Genomic DNA, 27,943 nt, shown 5'->3' on the forward strand with positions numbered 1-27,943 from the left:
CATCTGTGGAAAACAAAGAATGTTGCCCACCGTCCTGTTCTACAAGTATCATGTCATTAGCCACTGCAGTTGCTGACCTGTCCAATGGTTAAGACTCTGCGCTCCCAGTGCAGGGGGCACGGGTTCGATCGCTGGCCAGGGAAAATTCAACATGCCATGCAGCCAAAAAAAAATTACAATACAGTACACCCTGGAAGGAATGCAGGGTGAAGATCAGAATGAAGCACTCTGTGTGCCGGGAAAACAGGCAATATTTTGGGCCTATCGGCCCTTAGATAGTTAGAAATATTTCAGGAGAAATGTTTTATGAACTGTATTCTTGCATCTTCCCATACTTACAAAAGCACTTACAGTTCATTAACTGAAATAATATTCTTTGTGACTAGCGGTAACCTTCTAGCAAGATGTTTGCTTGATTGCACGTACCCCTTCACCAAAATCGCGTGTATATTGGCTTCTCCCTCTATCTCTTAGAAGCAGTTTCTCAGAGTCACTTGAGAGAATGTCTCCTGGGCCACAGTCCTCAGTAAGTCCTCAGTTAAAACTGAAACTCACAGCTCTCACGTTGTGCATTTCTTTCCGAAGTGGACACCTGTGTTGTTAAAAGTAATCTCTTACCTGGTCACTGAATGCAATTAATTAAGATACAGCAGCATTACGTTTATATTGGCATTATTCTTTTGCTTGTTTGTTTTTGTTTTTTTGTTATTGTTTTTTAACACCTTTATTGGAGTATAATTGCTTTACAATGGTGTGTTAGTTTCTGCTGTATAACAAAGTGAGCCAGCTATACATACACATATATCCCCATATCTCCTCCCTCTTGTGTCTCCCTCCCACCCTCCCTATCCCACCCCTCTAGATGGTCACAAAGCACCGAGCTGATCTCCCTGTGCTATGCAGCTGCTTCCCATTAGCTATATATTTTACATTTGGTAGTGTATATATGTCTATATATTGGCGTTATTCTTGATACAATTATAAATGGGTTTAATACAACCTATTAAAATGGCTAGAACTCAACTCGCCATATTTTTAAATAACTTTTTCTTATAATAATTCAACTATTTCAAAATAACAAGTTTAATAAAAATGTAATAGATGTCCATTTAGAAAATTTAGAACTATAAAAATAGAAAATAGAAAATAAGGACCAGGGATTATAGCTATTGAATCTTGCATAGTTCTTCCACGGTTTCTAAATACAGTATGTGTGTATTTATAGGTAGATATATATATATTTACATAGCTAAGATCATATCATACATTTTTATATTCTCTTTATCGCTCTGTAAGTATGTAGTTATGTCATTAAAACTCTTTGCAACCATTATACTTTATGACTGCACAATGTTTTACTGTATGGTTCTACTATAATTTACTTAATTTCCCCCTCTCTGGGGAAAGTTTATGTTGTTCGTAATTTTTCTGTATTATAAATCACACTGTAATGAAACTTCTTTGTGTTTCACTTCTGTCTTCATTTACATTATTTCTTGTGATAATTCCTCGAAGGGTAGTTGCCGTGCCAAAGGGTATGAACAGGTTTGAGTCTCTTGCTAGTGCTCAATGGCTGCCCAGAAAGGCTGTACCAGTGACGCTTCCACCAGTGACATAGGGAAAGGCCTTTTTATAGACATTTTCTTTGCATTTGTCTACTCAGCAGGAACAAAAACATACTCTTTGCCCGCTCTTTATGAGCAAAAGTTAATGGAAATTGGCTGTTTCCCTGCCATTATTTAGTCCAGTACAGTATATAAGCTGTGTGTTGACTGGGCCCAGCTTCATTTTTCTGGGTAGATGCTGTTTCAGCCCTGCCTCTGCAGGTTAATGGGACGCACCTGATCTCTTTTGCATGGCTGTGACCACATGTGGGTCACATTTGGGTACCATGGCCCTTTCCGGTAAGCTAATTGTGCTTTAGAGAAATTACCTCTACTTAGTTTCTCCTTTACGCACAAGACTGAGGGAGATTGAAGGAAGGACTGTTTAAACCGCTGCCAAATTCATTCATTCTAACAGACAAAATCACATTTACTTCGTGAATGTTGAGATTGTACAGAATATTTTTCTTTATAAGTCTAAACCTTTCCTTGGGAGATCAGGGTCATCTATTGAAAGTTCCCTCAACTTCCCGTCTTTCGGTCTCAGAAGTTTTAAAATATTTTTAATCCATTTTCTCATTGGTAACCTCCTTCATTTTTATATGTTCCATTCATGTAAACCCATTATGATCTGACTTCTGTCTTCACCCAGCCATTGAAATTGCCCTGTTGATGGTCATCTTGTCAAATAGTTCTTTACTTTGCCCCCTGCCTAACATCTTTGCTACATTTGATCCTGTTGACCAATTTCCTTTCCATCCTTTTCTGTTTTCCCTCTTTCCCTTCTCCCTTCCTCTTCCGCCTGGTGTCAGGTGTAGTGCGAGCTTCTGAGTGCACGGACATTTGGGAAAGAGAGGGGTTGTGTGTCTTCTACTCTCAAGAACCACATAGTCTAGCAGGAAGACCGACAGTCGGTAATAATACAGCATATTAAGAATTGTATATACAGTGGCACTTGGTTCAGAAATGACCTTGGTTTCCTTCTAGAAACTTCCTGTCCTAGGCTTCTGTGAGAACCCTTTGGTTCTCTTACTCTTTATATCCCCTTCCCTTAAAGAGGATAATTGCCAAGAGCTCTGTCTTTTGCCCATTTCTGCTTTTACTCTCACTTTCCCATGGGTTCTTATACATCCTTACAACATTAACTCTTAGCTCTATACAAACAAATCCCAAGGTCTCCATTGCTAGCACTGACCTCTTACCTTATTTCCAAACCTCAGACTGAGTCCTAGAAATTGTAAGATGGCTCTGTCACCCATACTTAACTTCAACACGTCCAAAGTTGTTTCCCTCTCGAACCAAAGACACACATGTGGAAGTAATTTGGACAAACAAATAAAATTCATCCCATGTTCTCTGTCTCAGTGGTATTGCTTTCTCTGTTACCTGGTCTCTAGAAGTCTGTGGGCCATTTTTAACCTTTAATTCAACTTATCTTGTGTCTTACCTACTGGACAATGAGTTAAGTACATTATGAACAGGATGTGGTGTAATCCTTTTACTATGAGGTAGGTGTTATTTTCTGTATCGATACATGAGAAACTTGAGGGCCGAAAAAAGTCAAATGCTGTGTCCAAGGATAATACACAGAGTGCCCAAGTGGCCAGCCTAGGGTCACAGCCCATGGGTGTCTCTGCTCAGTGTGGCCTTTGCCCGTGATGTTGTACTGACTCTTTTCACGGTCCGTCTCACTGTCGCTTCTGTGCCAAAGTTAACACATTTAATGTTCACATTTGTACGTTTGTTACTTTCAGTGGCTCTATAATCTACATATATTTGTGACCAGAAGATATTCTTAGTAATGTGGAAGAACTTTTCAGTGAGTTAAGCTAAAACAGGGCTCAGCAAACTTTTCCTGTAAAGGACAAGATGATAAGTATTTTAGGCCTTGTGGGCGGTACAATCAACTATTCAGCTCTGCCTTTGCAGTGGAAAAGCCTCCACAGACAATATGTAAACAAATAGGCATCACTGGGTTCTTCCAAACGTTATTTTCAAAAACAGGGCATGGGCAGGTTTGGCCCGCAGGTCCTGAGTTGAATGGTATTTCATTTCCACCATCTAAGCGAATGTATTTTCTTTGATTTATTCATGCATGTATTTAAAATGCATTGAGGTATAATCTAAGTTGCTCAGATAAGGTAGAAGTTAAGATAGGTAATTACAGAGAAGTAATTTGAACGTAACAGTGTTGGGTCTGTTTTGACTGAGAACTAATTGAGTTGCTCAGAATTCTGAACTTTGTCCACAGGTAGATGTATGAGTTTTTGCAAGTTGCAAGATCTATTTGAGGCCTAGATTCTTTATAAAATAATAAGAGTAATACTTGCCTCACAGAGTTGTTGGAAGGATGAAATGGAAAACCACTTTCCATAGAGGAAGGACCATGGTCGGCATTATCTTTCTGGGTCTCCTGTATTTTCCAGATGGACTTTCTCACAGAGAAACTTGACAGAGGAAAGAAGAAAGCCATTTACTTTTCAGATGGCAGTGGGAAATCTAGCATAGAAACAACAAATTGTTTTGGGTGGGGAGAAATGACAGATGAGGGCTGAGCAGATAGATTAAGAAGTCTGAAAGCAAGGACAAGAAAAGTAAACTTTCCTTAGCAAGCTAGGGGTGGGGTCAGGAGAACCAAGAAGGGACGTGTGGATGGGGCACCTCGGTGGGAGCAGAGCCTGGGGGTGCAGGTGGGTGTGGGCATGTGTGGAGCAGAAAAAGAAGAAAGGGGGGTCGGCAGCCCATGAGTACGGCCTCAGGAGCACCTTCCCTGGAAGAATCCTGAGCTTGGTGACAGCACATGGCTTTGGAAGGGAGAGATGCTTGTCGTGTCTTGCCAAGGGCACTGAGCTGGGTCGTGTCCTGCCAAGGGCACTGAGCTGGGTCACTGACAACCTACCAGCGTGACTTAGTGCTGAGACGCAAGAGGCGGCACGGGCATATTTATAATGTATATCCACTGCAGTGACAGGCCACTGAGCACTGTGGAGGGGAAGACACATTTCCGTTGAAGTGCAGCCAAAAACACTTTTCGCAACAGCTCTGACAAAATAGTGCCATAAATGAATAAACCCAGAGAGTTTCTGGGTATCTCTGAAAGCTTCTAACGTGACGGCCGTCTCAGACAAAGGGGCTGTCCCCAGGTGTCACGCATGATTTAACTCGGATCTGGGAGGTCTCGGTTCCATAAGCTGAGTGGGCTGTGCTGTCTGGGTACATACCAGGTGTGCTTTGGATGGTCTCTTGGAGCAATGTCATTCCCTCCTAATGCAGTTTATTAGCATGAAGTTATGTGTTTTCTTGGTATGATCGCAGAGTCCTGGAAGTCAAATCACTACCTAGTTGTATGCGTTATAGTAGCCCAGTGGGTAAAAATGCCAAGTTTTAGAAGATGTATTTGGCAGATTTAAGTTCATGGTAAATTTTTTATGAACCTAGGGATTTGACCTCTAAAGATCTTCATGCCTGAGATCCCCAAGTCAATTTAAACTTACTTGTGGGCCAGCGGGGAAGTATTCAGAATCCTTCAGTGTTGTCTTAACACCCCCTGTACCTTAGACTTTGGGCCGCTATACCTGGATCTTTGTCACCTCATTTTTGATGTGAACAGCCTATGAGTGAGTTCCAGCTGTGAAATCTGGTCCCCTTCTTATTAAATTCTGGACATTAAAAAAAAAATCTGGTCAATACGCTGTGTCCTGGCTGCTCTGTGTCTCTTCCCAAGTGAGTTTAGTCCTGCTCCTGGTTTCCTGTGGGTGCACAGTAGAAAGTTGCTCTTTTACAAAAGAGACATGTAATTGATGGGATCCTGCAATGGTATTAAGTTTAAATGACATGACCAGATGTGAGGACAGAAAAGATTTGCATCTATAAAAATAACTTCAGCTGTCCACTGGTACAGTGTATCACTCTGTGTAATATTTCCTTAAGTTTTTTCACTTTTATTTTTTAAAAATCACATAAAAATAACCATTACCTAAATTGGTGTATTTTATTGGAAACATCCAAAAGAAAAGTGTTGTTCATGTCATCTTATAATATGGTGAACTAATCCAGAAGTCACATTTTGTCAGGAGTGAGCAGAACTTGGTGGTTATGAGGATGAAATGGGCAGGATGGCATTTCAAACATTCTCCTTCCATCCTTCAGAGACGTGGACGTAATCATGGGCTTCCTTTAAGGAATGAGACCCCCAAAAGTAGTCAAAATAAAAGAAAGTCATGAGACTTCCCTGGTGGCGCAGTGGTGAAGAATCCACCTGCCAATGCAGGGGACACGGGTTCCAGCCCTGGTCCGGGAAGATCCCACATGCCACGGAGCAACTAAGCCCACGTGCCACAACTACGGAGCCTGTGCTCTAGAGCCCGCGAGCCACAACTGCTGAACCCGCGTACGACAACTACTGAAGCCTGCGTGCCTAGAGCCCGTGCCCCGCAACAAGAGAAGCCACCGCAATGAGAGACCCGTGCACCGCAACAAAGAGTAGCCCCTGCTCGCGGCAACTAGAGAAAGCCTGTGCTCAGCAACGAAGACCCAACGCCGCCAAAAACAAAAAATAAAAAATAAATAAAATAAAATACATTAAAAAAGAAAGAAAGTCATCACATTGATAGTTTTATTCAACGTGAGGGGTCCAGGACATGATGTGACCTGATAAAGGAAATTTTCTTTACACTCGTGGATCTAAATGTCAAGGGGAGGACAACTAGAGATTAGGGATCTAAACATGACGTTCATGATTCTCTTGATGTAGAGCAGAGAACATAAGCCTCTCTGGGCAGAGCTCCTTAATTGGCTGCTCTGTCTGAGTGGGGGAGGGGAGGCAGGCATCAGTAGGGTGGTGGGGAGCTGGTGGGAGACAAACATGACGTTCATGATTCTCTTGATGTAGAGCAGAGAACATAAGCCTCTCTGGGCAGAGCTCCTTAATTGGCTGCTCTGTCTGAGTGGGGGAGGGGAGGCAGGCATCAGTAGGGTGGTGGGGAGCTGGTGGGAGACAAACATGACGTTCATGATTCTCTTGATGTAGAGCAGAGAACATAAGCCTCTCTGGGCAGAGCTCCTTAATTGGCTGCTCTGTCTGAGTGGGGCAGGGGAGGCAGGCATCAGTAGGGTGGTGGGGAGCTGGTGGGAGACAGGGCATCCCCCCCCCCCCCTTACCTTCCGCAGAGTGAAACGTGACTGGTGCTCATGTGTGCGCTCTTTCCAGGACCCGTGAAAGAAGTTGCTGCGATGGTTGGCTGGGCTCTCAGGAGAGCCGCCCAGGTGCGCGTCCACCTGGCAAGGAAGGCCAGCGGGGTCTGCCGAGGCCCTGAGCATCAGGCCTTGGGCGCGAGGCCCGCTGCCCTGGAGCCCGCCGGCCGGGGAGCCCCCGGGGCCCCGGGCGGCGCGGTGGAGCTGCTGGGCAAGTCCTACCCCCGGGATGGCTACAGCAACCTGCCCCGCAAGGTCCTGTCCAGGGTCGGCAGGAACCTGCACAACCGGCCGCATCACCCGCTGTGGCTGATCAAGGAGAGGGTGAAGCAGCACTTCTACGCGCGGTACGTGGGCCGCTCGGGGACGCCCCTCTTCTCTGTCTACGACGACCTCTCCCCGGTGGTCACCACCTGGCAGAACTTCGACAGCCTGCTCGTCCCGGCCGACCACCCCAGCCGGAAGAAGGGCGACAGCTATTACCTGAACGCGACCCACATGCTGCGCGCGCACACGTCCGCGCACCAGTGGGACCTGCTGCGCGCGGGGCTGGACGCCTTCTTGGTGGTGGGCGACGTGTACCGGCGCGACCAGATCGACGCCCAGCACCACCCTGTGTTCCACCAGCTGGAGGGCGTGCGGCTCTTCTCCCGGCACCAGGTGAGTGCGGCCCCTCTCGGGCGTGGAGGTCCCTGCGGTTTATCTCAGCCAAGCCCCCGGGGTCCTTGACCGTGCTCGGCACCCGCACGTTATCCATCCTGGGTGGCGTCCTCTGTGCAGGCAGACCTCAGTGCTTTCTGGCTGATGCGTTGTGTCAGTAGCCGCAGGAGTTGGCAGGCCTTTGCTGCCTCATGTCTGTCCTTTTCCTTCCAGTCCCGACATGCCTGTCTCTGGGTTTCTCCTTGTGAGTGGGTAGTCAGTGGCTCACACTTACCCCAATCCCGGATGACTCGAGATGCAGCCCTGAGACCCGTGGTCTGGTTACCCCAGATCTCAGTTAGCGGAGGTTAATTACATGTTCCGGGTGTTAGGCATGAATGAATTTCTTAGGTAGCCCGGCGACTGGTGGTTTAGTGGCTGAGACTGTAAGCTGTCTTCTCGTCCCACACGCTTTCCTTACCGTCCCCTGCTTTACACTTGTGGGTGCTTTACATTTTTTCTTTTTGAGACGTCTTCATTATTGCTCTTCTTGAAGTATGTGTTTGGATGCATAGAGCCTTTTTGATCAGGAAATCTGATATTCCGGCTATTCTCAAAAGCACCCAACTCCTTGCATCTGTTAGCTGACATCCTAATATGTTGTGCACAGCTTTTTTTTTTTTTTTGGCAATTTATGAAAATTTCTTAAAGCTTGAGTCTATTTCCTAAAAAAGTGCGATATCACTTGTCTTTCATTAACATATTTTAAAACCGTCTCCGTTTTTATGTGAGAAACAAATGGAATTAATGAGGCATTACTCCTTTAGTACTTCTTCCAAACACGTTCATTGAAACAGGAGGAATAATTGTCACAAAACTCCTTCCCACAAAACACCAGGTAAGTGGGTTGTCGGATATGAGCAGGAACAGTATAGGATCCTGAGGCTGATAAGTAACCATCATTTGTTGTGTTAAATGAGTCGTGTTTTAGGAGAGGACCGTTTGCTTCAGGATGTGCTATCTTCCTGGGAATTTGTGATAATTCAGAAATAGGTATTAGCTTTACACAAAAGGCCATCCAAGCTTGATCCCAGAGCTGCTTAGATGAGCGCTTTTGCTACTAGGAAAAGCTGACTATTTTCTATGTTAGGAGTAATAACTATTAACAAGGATACAGATTTATTAGGAAACAAAAGGGAAATGGACAAAGACAGGTCAAAGTCTGGGAAATATGACCAAGTGATGGAATGTCACCTACAGCTAATGAGCCAGCAGAGGTGCGACACCAGTGACAGGGTGTCCAGGTCACGGCAGTGGCAGTCTCATTACAAAAATGAGAAAGGACAGTGCTCCCTGGTTGGTAAGCCTGCAAGCCGTGGGAATGGCAGAGGAGGAGAGGAGGCTGCGGGACACACACTGGTGTTTTAGTGGTGGAAAAAATCCAGGCTCCCTTAGAAGGTGGGAAACGGAGCGGGTAGGGAATTAACCTCATCCCATTTCACACTTGTGCAGGGTCTGGTCCAGTTTAGCGGGGAGCAGGCGTGGCTCGTTTTCAGATGATGTGACTGTATATTCTGCTTCTCGTTAGAAAGATTATACACACACACACGTACACGTATGTGTCTAAGAATATAGTTTGATAAAGTAATTCCACGTGCTGTATTTCGTTTGCTCCTCGTAATAAAAACCTGTGAGACAGATTATTTCCACTTCAACCACGAGGAATCGGAAGCCGCAGTAGTTTAGTGACTTGCCCAGTATTACCCAGCCAGCTGGTGGCCGAGTAAACCCTGAACTTCACCTGTTCTACTGTGGTCTGTTGCTTTTCATAGAGGAGCTGCTTGGGACCCAAGTGGGGCTTTAGTTCCAGGAACGGTGTGGGGGAGATAGGGGTGGAGTTTTGTGGATTCCTGGCCTCAGCTAAAGTGTTGGTACGATAGGGGTGGAGTTTTGTGGATTCCTGGCCTCAGCTAAAGTGTTGGTACTAAGTCTGACCTAATCTTAAATCTCAAAAAAATTTGTTTCCTTCTTTCAGTTTATTACCCTATGAATAGGATTTTTTTCAATAGTTTTAATCATGCTACATATATAATTTACAAAACTATATTGTCATCCTTTAAAGTTTTCCTGTTATTTCATAATCTTAGTAATCATTGTTTTCATCACTACATGGTATATTTCAGCAAGGAGAAACGTGCATAGAGAGGTATGGGGTAAAGGAACAAGGATAAACATAGAAATGGATGAACTATGACAATGTATATTTTATTTAACTATTAATTGTGAATAAAACCCTTTTGTGTTTCGAAAAAAGGTAAGATGTATCAGTATTCACAAATAAAAATGTGTTAAATTTACCAATTTAAAGACATACATTATCAGATTGGACATTTTTCAATTAGAGAAACCTGAAACAAAATGACACCACAGGTTGAAAGTAAAGGGCAGGAAAAATATATATCAAGCAAATACTTACTAAAAGAAAGCTGGTAAAGCAATTATTAATATTAGATAGAATAGAACATATGGAAAAAATATTAACTACGAATAAAGAGGGATAATACATCGACCAGGATGCTTTATGACTTAGGAATTTTAATGTGCCCAACATCATAGCCGTAATAGAGAAACCAACACTGAAGAAATAGAAGTTAAGTTTGACAAATTCATAATCATAGTAGAAGATTTTAAATGACCTCAATCAAAAACCAATGGATTACGCAGACAAAATGAGTAAAGATATAGGAAATATGAAAAATATGATTAACAGGCTTGATTTATGTTTATTTTTAAAATTCTGTAACTGTGTGTGTGTGTGTATTTCTTTGTGTTTGTACAGACAGACAGACACATACATAAATCCTGTACCCAAGAGCTGGAGGTATATAGTCACATGGAATAACTTAAAAAAATAAGGGGCTTCCCTAGTGGTGCAGTGGTTAATAATCCACATGCCAATGCAGGAGACATGGGCTTGAGCCCTGGTCCAGGAAGATCCCACATGCTGAGGAACAACTAAGCCCATGCGTCACAACTACTGAGCCCACGTGCCACAACTAGTGAAGCCCGCGTGCCTGGCGTCCGTGCTCCACAACAAGAGAAGCCACAGCAATGAGAAGCCCGCGCACCACAACGAAGAGTAGCCCCTGCTCGCCGCAACTAGAGAAAGCCCGTGCGCAGCAATGAAGACCCAACGCAGCCAAAAATAAATAAATAAATAAATTTATTAAAAAAAAATAAGTTGCCCATGTACTAGTTGACAGTTGAAGTCGTAAACAAATGTCAAAGAATCAGTAACATTAATAGAACCATGCCTGACTACAATGTAGTTGATGTAGAAAGCAGTAAGAAAAGGATAATAAAAGTTACCATATCCTCAGCCATCTAAAAATTCACAACTATAGATTCATGGGTTAAAGAGAAATATTAGGATATATCAGAAGTTACTTATCACTCACCAACAATGAAAATACTCACTTCAAACTGCTCGGGCGTGGGGGAAATAGTCACTTTATTACGTAGGAACTTGGTCGACCCACTTAAGTTGTACCATCACAGTTAACATTAATAAAGCAAAATGGACGGGATGTAGCTAAAAAAAGTATGGGCCATACATTTTGTTTTAAATATATTATTAAAAAAAATTAAAACCCTGCTAAAAGCAAACAGCGTTGTTGTCAAAAGTGGGAAGTGGGTTGTTTAGTTTTTAGTAGTCCCAAGTCTTACAAAACAGACACAGCACCTGGAATAGAAGAACCCCAAACCACAGACAAGTCCCCAACACCCTGGCTGACAGGGTCTTGCTAAGCGCTTCAGCGCTGGCTGGCAGATCTGCACTGTGTCAGAAACTGAGGCAGTGGGGGAAGCCGGGGTCCAAGAAGAGGAGAACTTCCTTAGGAGTCTCCCAGAGAACAAACCGTGGGAACCAGATTGACTAGAGGGGTTTGACATTAAGTCCTGGTGGCAACACTGTTCACCGGTGGCCACTACCATCACAGAAAGAGGGGCAGCCAGACATACGTGTCTCCTGATGGAAGAATACAATGCCACCTCTGAAGTCCTGCCAAAAACTTTGGACCTAAATCAGTTCAAATCGCTAGATCCAACAACCAAATTTATAGGCGATACAGAGGACAGAGAAACACATTAAACTATACCATGTAGATGTGATAAGCAAAATCCAGCCTGGCGAAATTCTACAGCAATGTTCCTCAAGATGAGATCTGCATAATGAAATAAGTACAAGAATCAGAAGTAAGTGATTAGAAATGTTTAGACCGTCATAGTCAAGCCTGTTGTCAGAGGACTTCTGTGGATCTGCATGCAGACTGGTCCAGGCGTTCCTAGATGCTCTTGGTGAGCTGCATGTGCTTAGTCTGGGTGGCGGTTTTGTGCAGTAGCGCCGTGTATCATTTCGAGACCGATTAGAAATCTAAGCACTGTGTATCATTTCGAGACCGATTAGAAATCTAAAACTGTCTCCTTACCGTAGACAGTTTGAGAAGCACTGCTCTACAGGATAAATGATTCAGTTTCTTCAAATAAAAGCAAGGAAAACAAAAGGGAAAAACAGTAGATGGTGCCTATAGGTTAAAAGGACAGATCTCAATCAATCACAGTGTGTAGATCCTATCAAGAGAAAACATCTTTCAAGAAAAAAAGATTTGAGACTATTGGAAATTTGAACACTAACTGAATATTTGAATTTAAGGAGTTCTTTATTTTTACTTTTCTAAGGTATGACAATGGTAGTATATTTTTATACAGTCATTCTCTTTCAGAGATACATACTGAAATACGTGTGGGCAAAATGATCGATGTCTGGATTTTCTTCAAAATAATGGGGGGTTGGTGTTTGGGGATGAATGTAAGAGGATTGGTCATGAATTGTCAATTATTGCAGCCGGGTGTTGGATACATGATGAATCCAACATTATCCTTTCTATTTTTGCATATGTTTGAAATTTCCCTAATAAAAGTTGGAAGAAAAAGACTGAAGGAAAACATTGGGATCAGTCAGTCTGTCAATAAAAAAAAAAATTTGCTGAACATGAACTGGGAGCCGGGGCTGTAAGAAGGTATCACACAGTCACGAGAAGGTCCCTGGTTTCACGGGGAAGACAACAATTAAGATTAAAAGAATAACGGGAGGCAGGAGATAATTAAACACTAGAGCGTGAGCACAGAGTACATCCAGTAGAAAACTGAAACCGATTAAATCTAGAATTAATAGCCTCTCTTCCATCATTCTGAGATGATTTTACTGTGAGGTTTTATAAAATCTGAAAGACCTGTAGTCTTTCTCAAAAAAAAAAAAAAAGAGGGACCTATCAAGCTCATTTCACGTTAGACTTGTTAATAAAAAATTAGATAAAAAAGATAATATTAGAGGTTTCATCTTTATGAACACAGATTATTCTCATTTTTAATGAACAGGTACACAATTATTAAATGAAATGTTTGCAAATTTAATTTGTTGGAGTATTGTGTCCTACCACATTATTACTATGCATGTATTACTTTATATGCTATTAACTGATACAAGGAGAAAAAGCATGTGATCACCTCAGTAGATGTGGGAAAATAACTTGGTGACATTTAATGTTTTAAGATGTTAAAAAAGCATTTGATGACATTAATATCTTATGATAAAAACTTTTAGCAAGCTAGGAACAGAAGGGAACTTCCTTAACATTATGAGTGATATTTGCCAAGCACTCACAGCATACATCATAATTAGTGGTGAATCATTATAAACAGTCCCATCAAATTAGCAACAATTCAGGGTTACTTGCCATCACTGTGTGGGAGGTTCTAGTTTATGCAGTAAACCAGAAAGAGAAATGAAGATCTAAGCATTGGGAAACATGAGATAAAGCTGCTTCATTTATAGATGACATGATGGGCTACCTAGGAAATTGAATAGAATATCCAGATCAATTATTAATGCTAAGAAGAGAGTTCAGCAGTGCTGTTGGGTACAAAGACAATATACAAAAATATATTTCTTATCTACAGGTAATAGCCAGTTAGAAAATAAAATGGAATAAAGATTTTATTCATAACATCACCTAAAACTTCAAAGTATCTAGGTATCATTGTTGCAGAAGATGTTCAAGATACTTGTAGATAAATTTGTCAGATGTTATTAAAAGACGTAAAGGAAGAAGAGACAAAGGAATGATATACCATGTTCCTAGATTCATGAAGATGACAGCTTTCCCAAAATCAATCTATAAATTCATCGTAAATCTAATAAAAATGTCTACTGCGTGTTTTGGAGAAGTTGAAGGACTGATTCTCAAATTTATAGGAAGAGCAAGTTTACAAATAGCCAGAAAAAAGTTTAAGAGCACCAGTGTAAGGGGCATGCCTTACAAGCATCAAGACTCATAACGCTCCAGTTATTAAGATGGTTTTGCATTGGCACAAGTTCAGTCAAATAGAGAACTTTGAAACAGGTCTCCTCATATTTGGGAATTCGTTTTCATTATAAAATGGAAGTGATGTTAAATAAGTGGGGAGATGATGGATTCCACATGAATTGCTCTGCGACACTTGTCTATAGAGGAAAGAACACTTGGTCTCTACCTCACACCAAATGCAAAATTCAACTCCGGATGGTTTCACAATCCATTTGTGAAAAGGAAGTCTTCAAAACTGGAGAAGAAAATGTAAGAGATTATTGTTATCACCTTGGGGGTAGAACACAGTCTCTTAAATCGAGAATTCCTAAACAAGAAAAATCCTTAATGGAAGAAAAATTTTAAAGTTGACTGCGTTAAGGTAAAACTTACACCTAATAAAAGAATTCTTAAACGAAGTTAAAGGGCAAGCATCAGGCTGGGTGGAGAAATCTGCTGTGCATGTAACTAACAGAGGATTAGTGCTGATCAAGTATAAAGGTCTCAGTATGATAAAAAGAATCCAGTAGGGAAAAATCTGAAATACCAAGAGTTGGCCGGTATGTGGAGCCGTGAGAATGCTCTGAGGGAGTATAAAACCCACACCTGGAACCCCACTCTCAAGTGTGTAGTTCAGGTGCGTCTTGAGTGCTTCTGTCAGTGGATAGATGAGGATGCTCATAGCACTGTCAGTACGGTGTGGCGTTCATACGCCTGTGAAAATGAATAAACCACAACCAGATACATTAACATGAGTGAATACAGAAAGGAGCATTCGGCAAAGAAAGTTATAAACGCTTACATTGTATGATTGCATTTATGTAAAGTTTAAGACATGGGCACAACTAACCAATATATTATTTTGGGGTTCGTGCATATGTGGACAAGTTATGGAAAGCAAGGGAATAATTTAAACGTTAAGTTTGGTTGTTACCTCTGCAAGGAGTGGCAGGGGATTGTGATCAGGTAGGGCATGAAAGGGGCTGCAGAGTTTTTGGTACTATTCTCTTTTCTGAAAATGGATATGGGTGGTGAGCAAATATGTATGTGCTTTTATTACTACTTAAAATGACATACACTTTTTATAAATCAATCATGTGTAATTTTTTTTAAGAAAGAAAAATGGGCAAAGAACATTAACAGCCTGTTGATGGAAGAAGCATGAGATCAGCCAGTAAACAAGGATCGGTTTTATCGGTAAATAAGAAAATGCAAATTAAAGCAACCAGATATTCTTACAAACCGATTAGATTAGCAAAACTTAATAATCTTGACAGTACCAAGTATCTAGAGGAACCATAAATCTTACACCCTTCGACGGAGAGTGTATGTATTTGCCACCACTTTGTAGAGTTATTTGGTAGTTTCCTTTCTCAAATTGTGCGCTCTGGAATCTGGCGTTTTTCTTTTAAGTGTTACAAATAAAGGACAATGGGCTCTAATTGTACATTGAGTACATCACAGCAGTTAACATAAATAAACTAGAGGTACCCATGTCAACTTGGATGAGGTTTTAATAAAACGTTGAGAGAAGCAGATAAATTATAAGTGATACTAAACTAGGATATCTTTCTAATAGGTATTTCAAAATATGCCCAACAATACGCGCTCTCACTGTGCGCTTAGTTTGTGCTGCCTCTCTCTCTCTCTCTGCGTGCACTAGCTCCAGCTCTTACTCACTGCACACGCATGCACACCACAGCCACACTGTTTTTTTGTTACATAAATATGTAGGTAGGTGTGAAAAAAGTACATGGGAATGATAAACACCAAAAGCAAGACAGTGATTTCCTGTGAGGTGAAGGCCGGGCGAGTGGTGGAGGCACAGGCGTCATCAGTGTTTGCAAAGGAATCAAGATGTTACGGATTTTTTGGAGCGTAGAAGGATCTCTGAGACTGAAGAGTTTGAGAACCACTGTTCTATCGCTTCAAAACTAAAGTTTTTGAAAACATTTATTGAGACATTTATTTTTGCAAAAGATAGCAGATTTCATGTGGTTGCTGGACCCACCGGAGGGAGCCCATATGAATCCTGTACCTATTTAATCTGATTTAAATATATTAATTAAAAAGTACACACCTGGACCAGTGCTCGAAGAAGCTCCACTTTCCTTTGGTCTCTGGAGGTGCCTGTCCTGTCTCGCTGGTGGTGCCCTGTGCGGGGGGCCTGCGAATGCACGGGGTGGGCAGGGGGCAGACATTCTGCAGTTTACTCTCCACTCTTGGCTGCAGAGGCTTTGTTTCCTCCGTGTCTCTATCCTCGTTTGATGATTTCCTCTGGGTCAGTGTTATCCAGGGTGTTTCTATTACATACACTTGTGCAAGTGATAGTTTATTCACGCTGAGCCTTCCTTCCTGCCTAGTTCCGTCTTCATTATTGTAAAAAAAAACTCTAAATGCTATGTTTCTTCCTCCCTTCCTTCCTTTCCCCCTTCTCCCCTACCCCCCTTCTTTCTTTTTTTTGGTAAATTTATTGATTTATTTATTTTTGTCTGCCTTGAATTTTTGTGAAATTTTTACTGGTCTATGAAATACAAAATTTTAGGTCTTAATAACTGAAGATGTGGTGATATTATGGAGAAGTTGTAAATATTTTATAATTAACATATGATTCATGAATATTCACACAGAAACAAAGGAGCATGTCTTCATAGAAGAGGTAAAGGAAGGTGTACAGAGAAGTAAGCTTTTTTTTCCTATTAGGTTTTTTTTTTTTTTTTTGGCTTCATTGGGTCTTCGTTGCTGCGCGCGGACTTTCTCTAGTTGTGGTGAGCCGGGGTACTCTTCATTGTGGTGCACGGGCTTCTCATTGCAGTGGCTTCTCTTGTTGCGGAGCACGGGCTCTAGGCACGTGGGCTTCAGTAGTTGTGGCACACGGGCTCAGTAGTTGTGGCTCATGAGCTCTAGAGCACAGGCTCAGTAGTTGTGGCGCACAGGCTTAGTTGCTCCGCGGCATGTGGGATCTTCCTGGACCAGGGCTCGAACCCGTGTCCCCTGCATTGGCAGGCAGATTCCTAACCACTGTGCCACCAGGGAAGTCCCGAGAAGTAAGCTTTTGCTATAATTTTGACCACAACGATTGCTATATACTACTTCATCATGATGTCTGTGTCAAGTTCATATCCCATCCCACCCCCCTTTTTATAAGTGATCACTGCTGCTCCCCGTATCCCCCTGTAGGAGTGCGGGTAAGGGACTCCTCCATAGACTTGTCTGCAATGGCTCAATCGTGGTGGAGTAGACATCCTTCATTACAAACAACCCCTTTAGCCTCCATTGTGGTCCATCCTTGTTAGAAAACCACTCTCATTTATCATTAGAAAATTTTATTTTTCTCCCTTTGATACTCCCTCCCACTTTACAGATGGTTCATTAGAACCCTACTGTTCCTGGGCTGCTTTTCCCGGGCTCCCCCACTGTCAGTCTTGTGGTGATCCAAGCACAGTCTCTTTATTCTTGCTCTCTACCCCGAATCACTCTTCTGTCCTTCAGTGAATGACAGGTTTTATTCTCCACCATGTGGCGATTGGGTTTCCTTAATAGCCTCATGTGGAGTGGGCTTTATTGAAGGCGTTTTTATTTGGCCTTGATAGATTATAGTCACCATGTTTCCCTAATCTCGTCCTGAAAATCTTTTAGGAAGGACTCCCCCTGACAGAGACACACTTACACTGAAATGGCTTTTCTTTTTTAAAATTCTTTTTCTCTACCCAAATGTTTACTCTGCTATATCTCTTGACAGTGAAGCAAAAGGCTGCTGGTCACAGCCAGGACCCATGATACGTTGGACTTGGGTAGCACCTGGTTACTGGGGGACAGAGGGGTGTTTAAAGCGAGCCCAGTCTCTGTTTTCTGTGGCGCAGGGCCTGTGCAGATAATTAGTTCTTGCTTATGACAAGGTTGGAAAGAATGGCCTCTCAGCCTGAGGCCCCGACACTGACCCGTGGCTTACTGTCCGTGACCTCGGGGAGCTGTCAGCACTTACTGCCTGGAGCTGCTCGTTTGTCTATATCTGGTTTCTCCAGCCGGCCAGCCAGTGCCTAAAAGGTCGTTCTTTCTTCCTCGTGCCTCGTCCTTTCTCTAACCCAGGGTCCTGCACCGAGCAGCAGTTGGTGAACGTGGTACTCGAATGCCTCCCTCGCCCTGCCGACGTCTGCTCTGCGAAACATGGCAGCTCACGGTGTCAAGTGCGTGGCGGCTCACCCCTCGGCTTTTCGCTCTCAGAGCTGTTTCTCCTGCCCCAGGCTTCCCGAGGGGCAGCTGGATCTGTCAGGCTGATTGCAAGGCAGTGGCCGCCTGTGACTGGATCAGGGCAAGCTTAATGTACAGGATTAGTAAGTGTAACACAGAGAATCGGGGGATGAGGGGTTGGCGGGTGAGAAGAGAACTCTAGAGGGCGTGGAACTCGCAGCTACAGGAGCAGCTGCCGCCCCAGCCTGAGGCTGAGCCCCAAGGGAAGAGCTTCCCCCACCCGACCCCCGCACCCCCGCCTGTGGCTCCCGAGGGGCACCAAGCTGGGAGTGGTTTCATGCTGATGGCATCGCTGGATATCCACCCTCTGGAATTCGCTGGAAGTCTGCTTCTGAGGTGCCAGGGGAAGCTGTTTTGGGGGAGGTGTCTTGCAGGAAACACTGTGCTGTGAGACTGCCCAAGAGGGGCAGTCCTGGGGGGCGGGCTGCCGCTGCCCACGCTGCAGGGCGCAGGCGCGGGGATCCAGCCAGAAGCCCCTCGCAGGGTCTCTGCAGCACCTCTACTGAGCCAGCTCAACACCGCGCCAACTGGCAGAGGACGAATATTTAAAGGGCCCAGCTCGGTTTTCGCGAGCAGTCGATGCAGGGCTGATTTGTGGCCGAGAGGCAACAGTCAGCTGGCTCCCTTTCCTGCATATCTGGAAGGCTTCAGGGAGACAGGCTGTTATTCCCCCAATCAGTGAGAGGCTAGGGAAGGTCACATTTAAGGAGGCAAAGACATTTGTCCTTGATGCTAACTCAAGGTTTCTGAATATAATTTACATGGTGGGGAAGCCCTCTAGTTATTGGTTCTTAGTACATGGAACGTATAAAGGATGGGGGATGGTTTGAAGGGTAAAAGCTCATGCTTCTGAACCAACACAGCATCTAGAGAAAAACAGATGAATATCTTCTATCTCAGTCCTCCAGGATCTCAAGAAAACTATTACCATGTCTATTCTCCATTCGCTGTTGGAGGCCAAGAGGGCCTCGTTGGGTTTTACTGAGTCCACATAATTACAATAACAGTATTTTTTGTACTAGCTCAAGTGTTGTGTGAAAGCAGCAGAAATATTTTCACAGCGATGTTATGCTCTTTCACGGTAGGCTTCACACCTTGCTAGAAACCACGTTTCTTGGCCTGGTGCCCATTCCTGAAGCTGTTCTGTGGACAGTGGTGGAATTTCACGTCTTCAGCTTGGTCGGTGCCGGTGGGCGGTGATGGGCTGGAGTGTTCTTCGTCGGCCTCCGACGGGCCAGCAGCCCGTGACGCTCACATACCGTCGGACTGCGTTTCCAGATCCCTGTGTCTACCCTTGGACGTACAAGGTGACACCTGCTCTTTAGCTGATAGCGTGCCCTTTATCAGGTACTTTAAATAGCCTCTTTCTGAGGCTTTGCCTAATGTCATGCTCCTGACTCAGCCTGGGGTAGGTCTTTGTGAAGTTGTAAACTTGTTAACATGAATGAATTTGAAAGATAAAGTAGGGTTTTCTTAAACTGGATACATCATCTAAACACCATGCTGTTTTTCAGCTTTATAGAGACTTTGTACAATGTTGTATGTGAATTGATAGCATTTCATCAGAGCAATGATTTCCAACATTTTTCTTTTACCGTTTGAGAATCTGCTGAGAGGTTTGGACACCCTCCACAGATACACACACACTTTGTATATACGTAGCTTAAGAGGTGCTATAGGCACCCGGATTAGATGATGAAATTAGAAGAGAGTGTCAAGGAGCCACTTCAGTCTCCACGTTGCTGATTTCCAGCCTAAGTCTGTAGTAAATTGGAAAAACCTCTTCTTTATTCTCTCAGCCGCTCTCTCTTCCCACTTCTGCTGCTTCTCTGTAATACTTCTCTTGGGCCACATTACCGTGCTGGGATTGCATTTGGTGGTGCATTACATGAACAGCAGACGTTAGGGTTAAGTTAGCCGTAGGAAGGCAGAGAATGCCTCCTAACTTGGGAATGACCGGATGTTAGCTGTCGGGGTGATTCGAGGATCAGGCTGAAGTCAGGAGTTAAGCGTCACAGGCTGCCTAGAGTTGGAGGGTGGGTTGAGTGTATTTGGGGAAGACAAAGGAAAGATTTCTGTGTAAGTCTGAGAGCCTCTTTCCTGGGGCAGGGAACATTCCAGATCCAAAGAATGGCAGTAGTTGTTCTATGTTTAGAAAGCTTGTAAGGCAGACAGCTACCTGGCGATTGGACTCAGGTACAGAGTTGAGAGCGTGGATCTTGTGGGGAACAGATCTTACCACACAGCCAAGAGGAGGTGACCCGTGTTAGGGCTTAGTAATTTGTTATATGTATTATTTAAGGTTCATGACCAAGGCTTAAAACAGGGAAGGATTTATACCAGACAAATGGAAAAAATAACTTTCTCACAAACGGATCTTGAGTGAGAGACTGTTTTTCAAAGGGAGTTTGGGCTACCATCTCCAGGGTGATAGATCTCTCAATATTTTTAGGACATGGACTCTTAGATCAGGAGAAAGACCTCTCAGTTGAGTTGCCCCAACTCTTCCACCTTTTCAGTGCAAAAAGAACTGTGTGGTAGCAATCCTGTGTCATTTTGTGGGGAATTTGGCATTGGGTCCATGTAGAATACAGTCCATCAGCTTTGGCAGTAGTGGTATAAATGATTCTTATTTGAACTACAGTGTCTTAAATATAATTTTTTTAATATAAATTTATTTATTTATTTACTTTTGGCTGTGTTGGGTCTTCGCTGCTGTGCACGGGCTTTCTTTGGTTGCAGCGAGCGGGGGCTGCTCTTCATTGCGGTGCGCGGGCTTCTCATTGCGGTGGCTTCTCTTGTTGTGGAGCATGGGCCCTAGGTGCATGGGCTTTAGTAGTTGTGACACATGGGCTCAGTAGTTGTGGCTCACGGGCTCTAGAGCACATGGGCTTCAGTAGTTGTGGCACGCGGGCTCAGTAGTTGTGGCTCGTGGGCTGTAGAGCGCAGGCTCAGTAGTCGTGGCTCATGGGCTTAGTTGCTCCGCGGCATGTGGGATCTTCCCGGACCAGGGCTCGAACCCGTGTTCTCTGCGTTGGCAGGCAGATTCTTAACCACTGCGCCACCAGGGAAGTCCCTTAAATATAATTTTAACATCTAGTTGTTAGATGTTGATTCCATCGCGTATGAGGTAGTGTTTATTAAACAACCCACAATAAATTCATCTATAACAATACAACTAATAATAATTTTTGGTTGAAAGGTTCTACCAGCATTCGAAATCTACAACCAACCCACGACACCATTTAAGATCTAGTGATAATTTTCTTCTTGTGAATTGTGGTGATTCCGACTTTTCAAATATGTTCCAGGGGTTTTTGGTGTTGTCCATTTGTATTAATCAGGATTCTCCAGAGGAACAGAACCAATAGGGTGTGAGGGTGTGTGTGTGTGTGTGTGTGTGTGTGTGTGTGTGTGTGTGTCTGTCTGTCTGTGTGTCTGTGTCTGTGTATAGAGAGAGAGATGAGATGAGATGATTTATACTAAGAGATTCATTATAAGGAAGTGACTCACTTGCTTATGGAGGCTGAGAAGTCCAGATCAAGGAGAGCCAATGGTAGAGTTTCAGTCTGAATCCAAGTCTGAAGGCAGGAGAAGACTGGTGTCCCAGCCCAAAGACAGTCAGGCAGAGGGAAGGAATTCTTTCTTAGCCTTTCTTCTATTCAGGTCTTCAGCAGATGGGATGAAGCCCACTCACATCGGGAGGGCCTTCTGCTGTACTTAGTCAACTGATTCAAATGTTAATCTCATCTAGAAACGCGCTCATAGAAACATACAGAAATAATGTGTAACCAAATACCTGAGGACCCCGTGGCCCAGATAAGTGGACACAGAATTACCCATCACAGCCCTGGGCAGCCAGACTCTGTAGTGGACACCCAGGGTCCCTAGGCAATTCTGATAACTCCTCAGCTTTGTTCTAGAGATGCCACATTTTAGGCACTCCTCGTAAACCACTTGGTCAGTTACTAGTGAATAGCCTTCATTTATACATGACAGTGTAGAAGTATGGAATTGTGCACTTCTCCCCAGTCGGGACTGAGTAAAGGACGTGGGCTTTTGGGTGGCTGGCTCTTGGAGGCCAGCTGTGGGCCTTGGCATCATTTACGGAGAATGTTTCTGGGAGCAGTGCCTGTCCCTCCAGAAATGACACCAGCTCCGGGGAGTCCAGTCCTGGCTCTGCACCTCACTGTCTGCGACCTGAGATGAGTCTTCAGCCACTTGGAGCCTCAGTTTCCTTAGTTGACACAAGGACCACTCCTGAGTGTGGCTGGAGAGCCTGGCTGGTGGCTGATGAGCTGGAGACACTCCGCAAGTGTCAGCACCGCTCCCCGCCCCCCCGCCCCCACCCTAGTTATCTTAAAAATAGATGCCTGGTTAAGTGTACGTCTACCTGTGTATCACCAGCATGAATCAGTGACCTCGTGGGTCCTACCTTTTAGGTCTGATCTATTTTTTTTTTAAGCCACTGCCATCTTTTCCATGGACTGGTTAGTAGTATGTCTCCTGTCATCTTCCTTGAGAGGAGGTGATAGAATTTAGACAGAGCCTCGCTTGGTCCTGTTATGCTTCACCCACTGGTATCACGAATGAGCTGTTTAGCCATCTGAAGAGGAAAGTGCACTCTCTTTCTCTGTGTCATCTGTCATCATGGCCTAGGCAGAGGGTGATGAGAGACCACGATTTTAAAGTCAGTAGCAGAATGGGTGAACTTTCCTCCTGTGTTAAATGGCGGTTGTCGTGAGAACCAGTTCGCGCAGGACGCGGTGTTGTCACCACTGTTGGGTTTTGTCTCAACACATCCAGACCTCTAAGCTCTCATGTGGTTTGCGTGCGGCTTCGTGTAACTTCCCCGCTTTGAGGTTTTGAGGTTTCTGATGTGTTCTCTGTATAGACCAGCGCTTGGCAGGATACGAATCTACATCCTTCTCCCACCGGTACCCCTAGGAGAACCCGTAAGAGAAGAAAAGTGCTGAAAAATACACTCCTCATGATGGGTCGGAGTTAATAAAAGGCAGCCAAACAGCTGGATGTCCAAAACACCCAGGAGGCAGAGGTCACTCGCTGATGGTGCTGACGTCATTTCTGCGGAGAGCAGCCTCCCGCGTGCCAGGGAAACGGCCCCGTGGAGGCGTGCAACTTGCTGTCCCCAGGCTCTTCCTGACACTGGCTTCTCGGGAACATGTGTCCTTGAGGAGCTGAACAGCCTCTGTGATATATTCAACCTGAGTTTTCGCCCATGGAGGCTTGAGTGAGGGGAGGTTTGGAAAGACCGTGCTGTTCGGTGAGGACCTGTGTGAGTTTGCACCGGAAGGTCTGGGGTGGGGCTCCTGGGAAAGCCTGGACGGAAGCCACTTGGCACTTGAGCTTCTAGCCCTTGTAGCACCCCTGGCAGCCGGTGCCCATTCAGCTGCCTGGCAGAAGTAGCTTTTCAACCTCCAAGGTGTTTTTGTAGCGTCTTTCGTCACAGAAGTTGACTGTTTCCCATCTCTTCCCATTACTGCCCTGGCACCAGTCTGGCGGCCGGGAGAAGAGTGACCAGCAGGGGAAGACGCGGTCTGCTGTCCGCGGAGCACGGCCTCGGCACGCCCCTCCCCGGTGCTCAGCTCTGCACCTTGATTACCTGGCGTGTGGTGTGTCACCAGAAATCCAGGGAATGACAAAACTGATTCAATATCAATTAGCTAAAACAGGAACGGACTTCCCACAGAGACCCCAGGATGGAGCTGTACGTAATGGGGCCCTTTCAAACACAGGTCTTCCCAAAGAATGAGCCGTAGATTTCATTTAGGGCCTAGTTGTTTAAAGAAATTAAAAACTGAAATTAGCAGCTGAAATCCACTTGGAGGAGTCTCCCATCCCTTTAATATGTCTGTCTGTTCATGTCACTGAGACATCCCAATCCTTCCTCCAAAGTGATTTGAATACTTAATATTTGCCGAAATGCTTTAGTTGGATTTGAATAACGTAATTGAATTTTTCCTGCTGCATTCAGGGTACGTGAAGGCCTGGGAGTTCCTGTGGTAAGATATGTGGATGTGCTTATTTTTAGAAGTGATTCTTACTTATTTCTCTGTCTGTGAGCCAAGAATTAATAAGCAGTGGGCCTGCCAGACAGATGAGGCTGTATTCATCAGAGTTCCAGGCTTTATCTGTCACTCTCCAGGTGAATGGCTTGTCTCTGAGGCTCAGAGATGATCTGCTCAGTGACAGGTTTGGGTTGAGCTGAACTGGATATAGATTGGATGCCATGTGTTCTTAGGAAGCTCATCCTAAACAGGATTGTTATAAAGTAAGATCCTGACTGAGCGCCATTGCTTTGTGGACAGCCTAGGGAGAGAGACAGATGAACTAGAAGGTGTACACCACGCAGTCAGCACCGGGAAAGAGATACGGCCAGGGCACAGAAGAAGGAAATCTTTATCCCCGGGGTAATCGTGGAAGGCTTACCAAAGAATCTTCCAGAGGAATTTGAAGTTATCCCGGCAGGGAAGGGGCGCCGTGTTCCAGGTAACGGGAGTAGCAGATGTGAAGGCACGGAGACACAGAGTGTGATGAATCCCTGCAGCGTGGCCAGTGGAGTGGCCGGGGCTCGGAGGAGCGATGGGAGAGGGAGCTGGAGAGAGAGTTATGAACTGTTCTTGAAGGGCCTTCAACGTAACTTTTTGGAGTCTGAGCATTAGTTTAAAAAGAATGAGGAGTCTTAAGTAATTTTTAAGCATAAGAGGGATGTAATCAGTTTGGCATTTTAGAGAAATCTGTAAAGCAGCTCGTGGAATGGAGCAGGGTAGGGCAAGACTGGACTTGAGGAGACTAGATTATTTATAATCATCTAAGAACCAATGCAGGGCAAGCCCAAGAAATGGCACAGGTGACAGATAGGAAAGGGTGAACTTGAGGGGTGATGTGGGATTTACTGGATTTGGTGGCTGCGTGTGGGGAAGTGAGGGAAAGGGAAAAGCCACTGAAAATTTCTCTTGGGCTGCCTTCTTGGTACCACTCCCAGAGTTAAGGGTCACGGGGGGAGAAGTGTTTTGGGGTGGGGGTCAGGAGAGTTAGTGGACTTTGGGACATGTTTAGGTGGAGGCTTTGCACACGGACATGTCCGGTGGGCAGGTGCGGGCGTGTGCGTCTGGGATGGAGATGCAGGTTTACACTCCATCGCGTGTGGGTGCTTTAGCCCCGTTCATCTAGGGCGTTCGGCAGACTAAGGCGTGTACAAGCGGAAAAGGAGGCCCGCGGAATAGAAATGCTTAGTGACGCAGAGGAAGGAAAGGGAGGCTGTGAAGGGGACCGAGGAAGAGTGACCAGTTTAACTGTGAGGGGAAGGGTCGTCGTAGCAGGAGATGGGATGAGGGGGAGTATCGTTTCTTTTGTGGACTGTTGTGTAAAGAGAAGAACTGACCGTGTTTATTAAGGAGAAGGAGCCAGAAGAGAGGTTAAAGGTACAGGAGACGTGGGAGGATTTCTCAGTGAGAAGTGTGTGGGCAGGGTGTCATTGCAGGGGCGTCAGCAGCGCCTAGAGCTGGACGGGAGAGGGTGCACGTTTTGTTTTTGTTTTTTAATTGGAGTTGGGCGTGAAGGACTGCAGCATGGCTGCGTGGCAGGTGCCTTTAGGGGCGGGAATGGGAGGCTGGAAGTGGGGGTCCTATCTGATGACCTCTCTCTTCCCAGGAAGGAAGAAGGCAGAGCCTTTCCTCTAGTGACGTAGTGTGGGTGTAGGACATCTGCAGGAGGGAGATGCGTGGCTGAGTGCTCTCTGAAGTTCCCTGGAGAGAACAGCACTCCGAGGTTCGGTCCTGGACTCAGCACGTGCCTGTAGAGGCGGTTCTGAATGAATCACGTCATCAGGAAGAAATGCACGAAGCCTCTGCTCGGTTCAGGGCACCGTGACAACGGTCCTTACTCTGGAGGTCCTGCCTGCTGCCCAGAGCCTGTCCCGTTGCTCCTGAGTGGGTTAGAAATCGTGCTGCCTTGTCTTCCTCCGCAGTGACGGTGTGAAAGGCTGCTCTTTGGGCTTTCGTGTCGTTCAGCATGCTGGCCTCAGTCAGAGGAGTGTACATCCCCTACGTTCAAATTTGTAATAAAGTTTTCATTTTAGAAGAGCTCTCGGATTACAGAAAAATTGCAACGTAGGTACAGAGTTCCCGTGTACCCCACACTCAGTCCCCCCTGTTGGTGACGTCTTACATGAGTCTGGTATATTTGTCATAGTGGGTGAATCAGTTTTTAAAGAATTACCTGTATTTTGTTTCTTTATTTCCAAACCTTCTGGCTATGGCCTTTTCAGTTACCTTTGACAGTGGGAGGAGCTCTTGTTTACTCATGATTCAGAAACTTGAGTTGAACCAATAATTTGAATGGCCTCCCTCCCTGTGTTTTTGGGATTGTTTTGTCCTAAACCCTGTTTCTTATCTCCTGCAGAAATCATACAATGGATGCAGAAAAGAAAAATGCTGCAGAGGAAAATAAATATCAACTGGAATTTTATCAAGTCAATATGACCCTGATGTCAGTTATATGTGCCTTATTTAAAAAGTGTTATTACCTAGTACATGCAGTTTGTTAGACAGAAATCTTTTTTAAAAAATGGTTTCATGAACGATAAATAATGAAAAGACTTTTTTTTTGGTGAAAAGATGGTGTATCATCACCAGTGATAACACAGTCCCCTATCCTCTGTGCCTCTAGATGGCACTGATTTTATACTGGCCTGTAATTTACAATCTATACCGTTTGAAATAAAGAAGTCTCTTCTGGTTAAAATTATGTGTGTGTTCACTAGTGCGCTCTCTGGTCTCACGTCCCACTCAGCCGAACACAGAACTAGGAACCCCTTCTAGTTCCTGTTAGAGTACAGTTGTAACAGTCATTCAGGAACAACTTGGAGTTTGCTGGTAATTTTGTAAGTAAGAAGGAGGAGAGCATTTGCATCATGTAATCTGCAGTGAAATCCTTCTGAAAACCTTTTAAATGAACCCCTCCCTTCTCTCCAAGTCCCTTTTTTTTGTTGTCAGCCGGGAGTTGCTGGTCTGAGCCATTCCTCCAGGTAGAACTTAATTCTCTGGCGCTCACGTTCCAGCATCTGGAAGTCTCAAAATCCTTCGAAAAGAAATCCTGTTTGTCATGCAGACGGCTCTTGTATTTCGTGGCACCTTTAGGTTTTCACTTCCCAGCCCGGTTATTATCCCCGCAAAAGAACCCCTTATGCTCTCCTCAACTGTCAAAGGATTCTCTTTCCTTGTTACTCGGAGACTATTGTTTTTATTTTTTTCCCATCTAATTAAGCTGGTAATCTTTTGAGTCAGATCCTTCTAAATAGAGTCCTACAGCCAAATTAAACAGTTTTTAAATAGCAGCTTGCAGAAATGCTTCATTCTAAGACAAAGCGCATCAGCAGCCAAAATGTCCTTCGGGTGCCGTTGTTGAGATGTTAATGCTCCTGCTTCTCCATCGCTTCCTCCTCCCCCTGGTCCTCCTACTTCTCCCCTCTCCCTCTTTATTAAAATGCCTGAATTCATTGCCTTCACCTCATTCAACCTGTGTACTTTAAACTCTTTTGTTTGGCTGTATCACCTGTGACACTTTTCCATGGACATCATCTTGGGTGATCCCTTCACTACTCGTGTTTCCTGCACTTGCATTCGACATTGTGCAGGTAAGGATGCTGTTGTGGTCTGTCTCCTGGGGCTTTAGACGTTTGCTCTCTTACCTCAGGCGAAGATTGACTTAATGAACGTAGAATTAACTAGGCTGGTGGTAAAGTAGGGGCTGATTGGCTGACCGGCTGGTTAAAATTTCAGATGCTCTTGCAGTGACCTGATTGTATTTGTTCTAATGTTCTAATGCAGA

At 44.5% G+C, this 27,943-nt stretch overlaps 1 protein-coding gene across 7 annotated transcripts in view; it reads left to right on the forward strand.

Moving 5' to 3' along the window:
• The window catches only part of FARS2 (phenylalanyl-tRNA synthetase 2, mitochondrial), a 391,286-nt gene that overhangs the window by 75,513 nt on the left and 287,830 nt on the right, over positions 1-27,943 (forward strand). For all 7 annotated transcript variants that reach the window (XM_082413329.1, XM_082413326.1, XM_082413331.1 and 4 more), the window contains one exon: positions 6,814-7,457. In XM_082413329.1, the coding sequence (XP_082269455.1) occupies positions 6,837-7,457 (621 nt within the window). In that variant the 5' untranslated portion in view covers positions 6,814-6,836. The remainder of the gene's footprint in view (positions 1-6,813; positions 7,458-27,943) is intronic.

Source organism: Balaenoptera physalus (genome assembly GCF_965194825.1).
Source record: "Balaenoptera physalus genome assembly, chromosome: 11".
Classification (NCBI taxonomy): domain Eukaryota; kingdom Metazoa; phylum Chordata; class Mammalia; order Artiodactyla; family Balaenopteridae; genus Balaenoptera; species Balaenoptera physalus.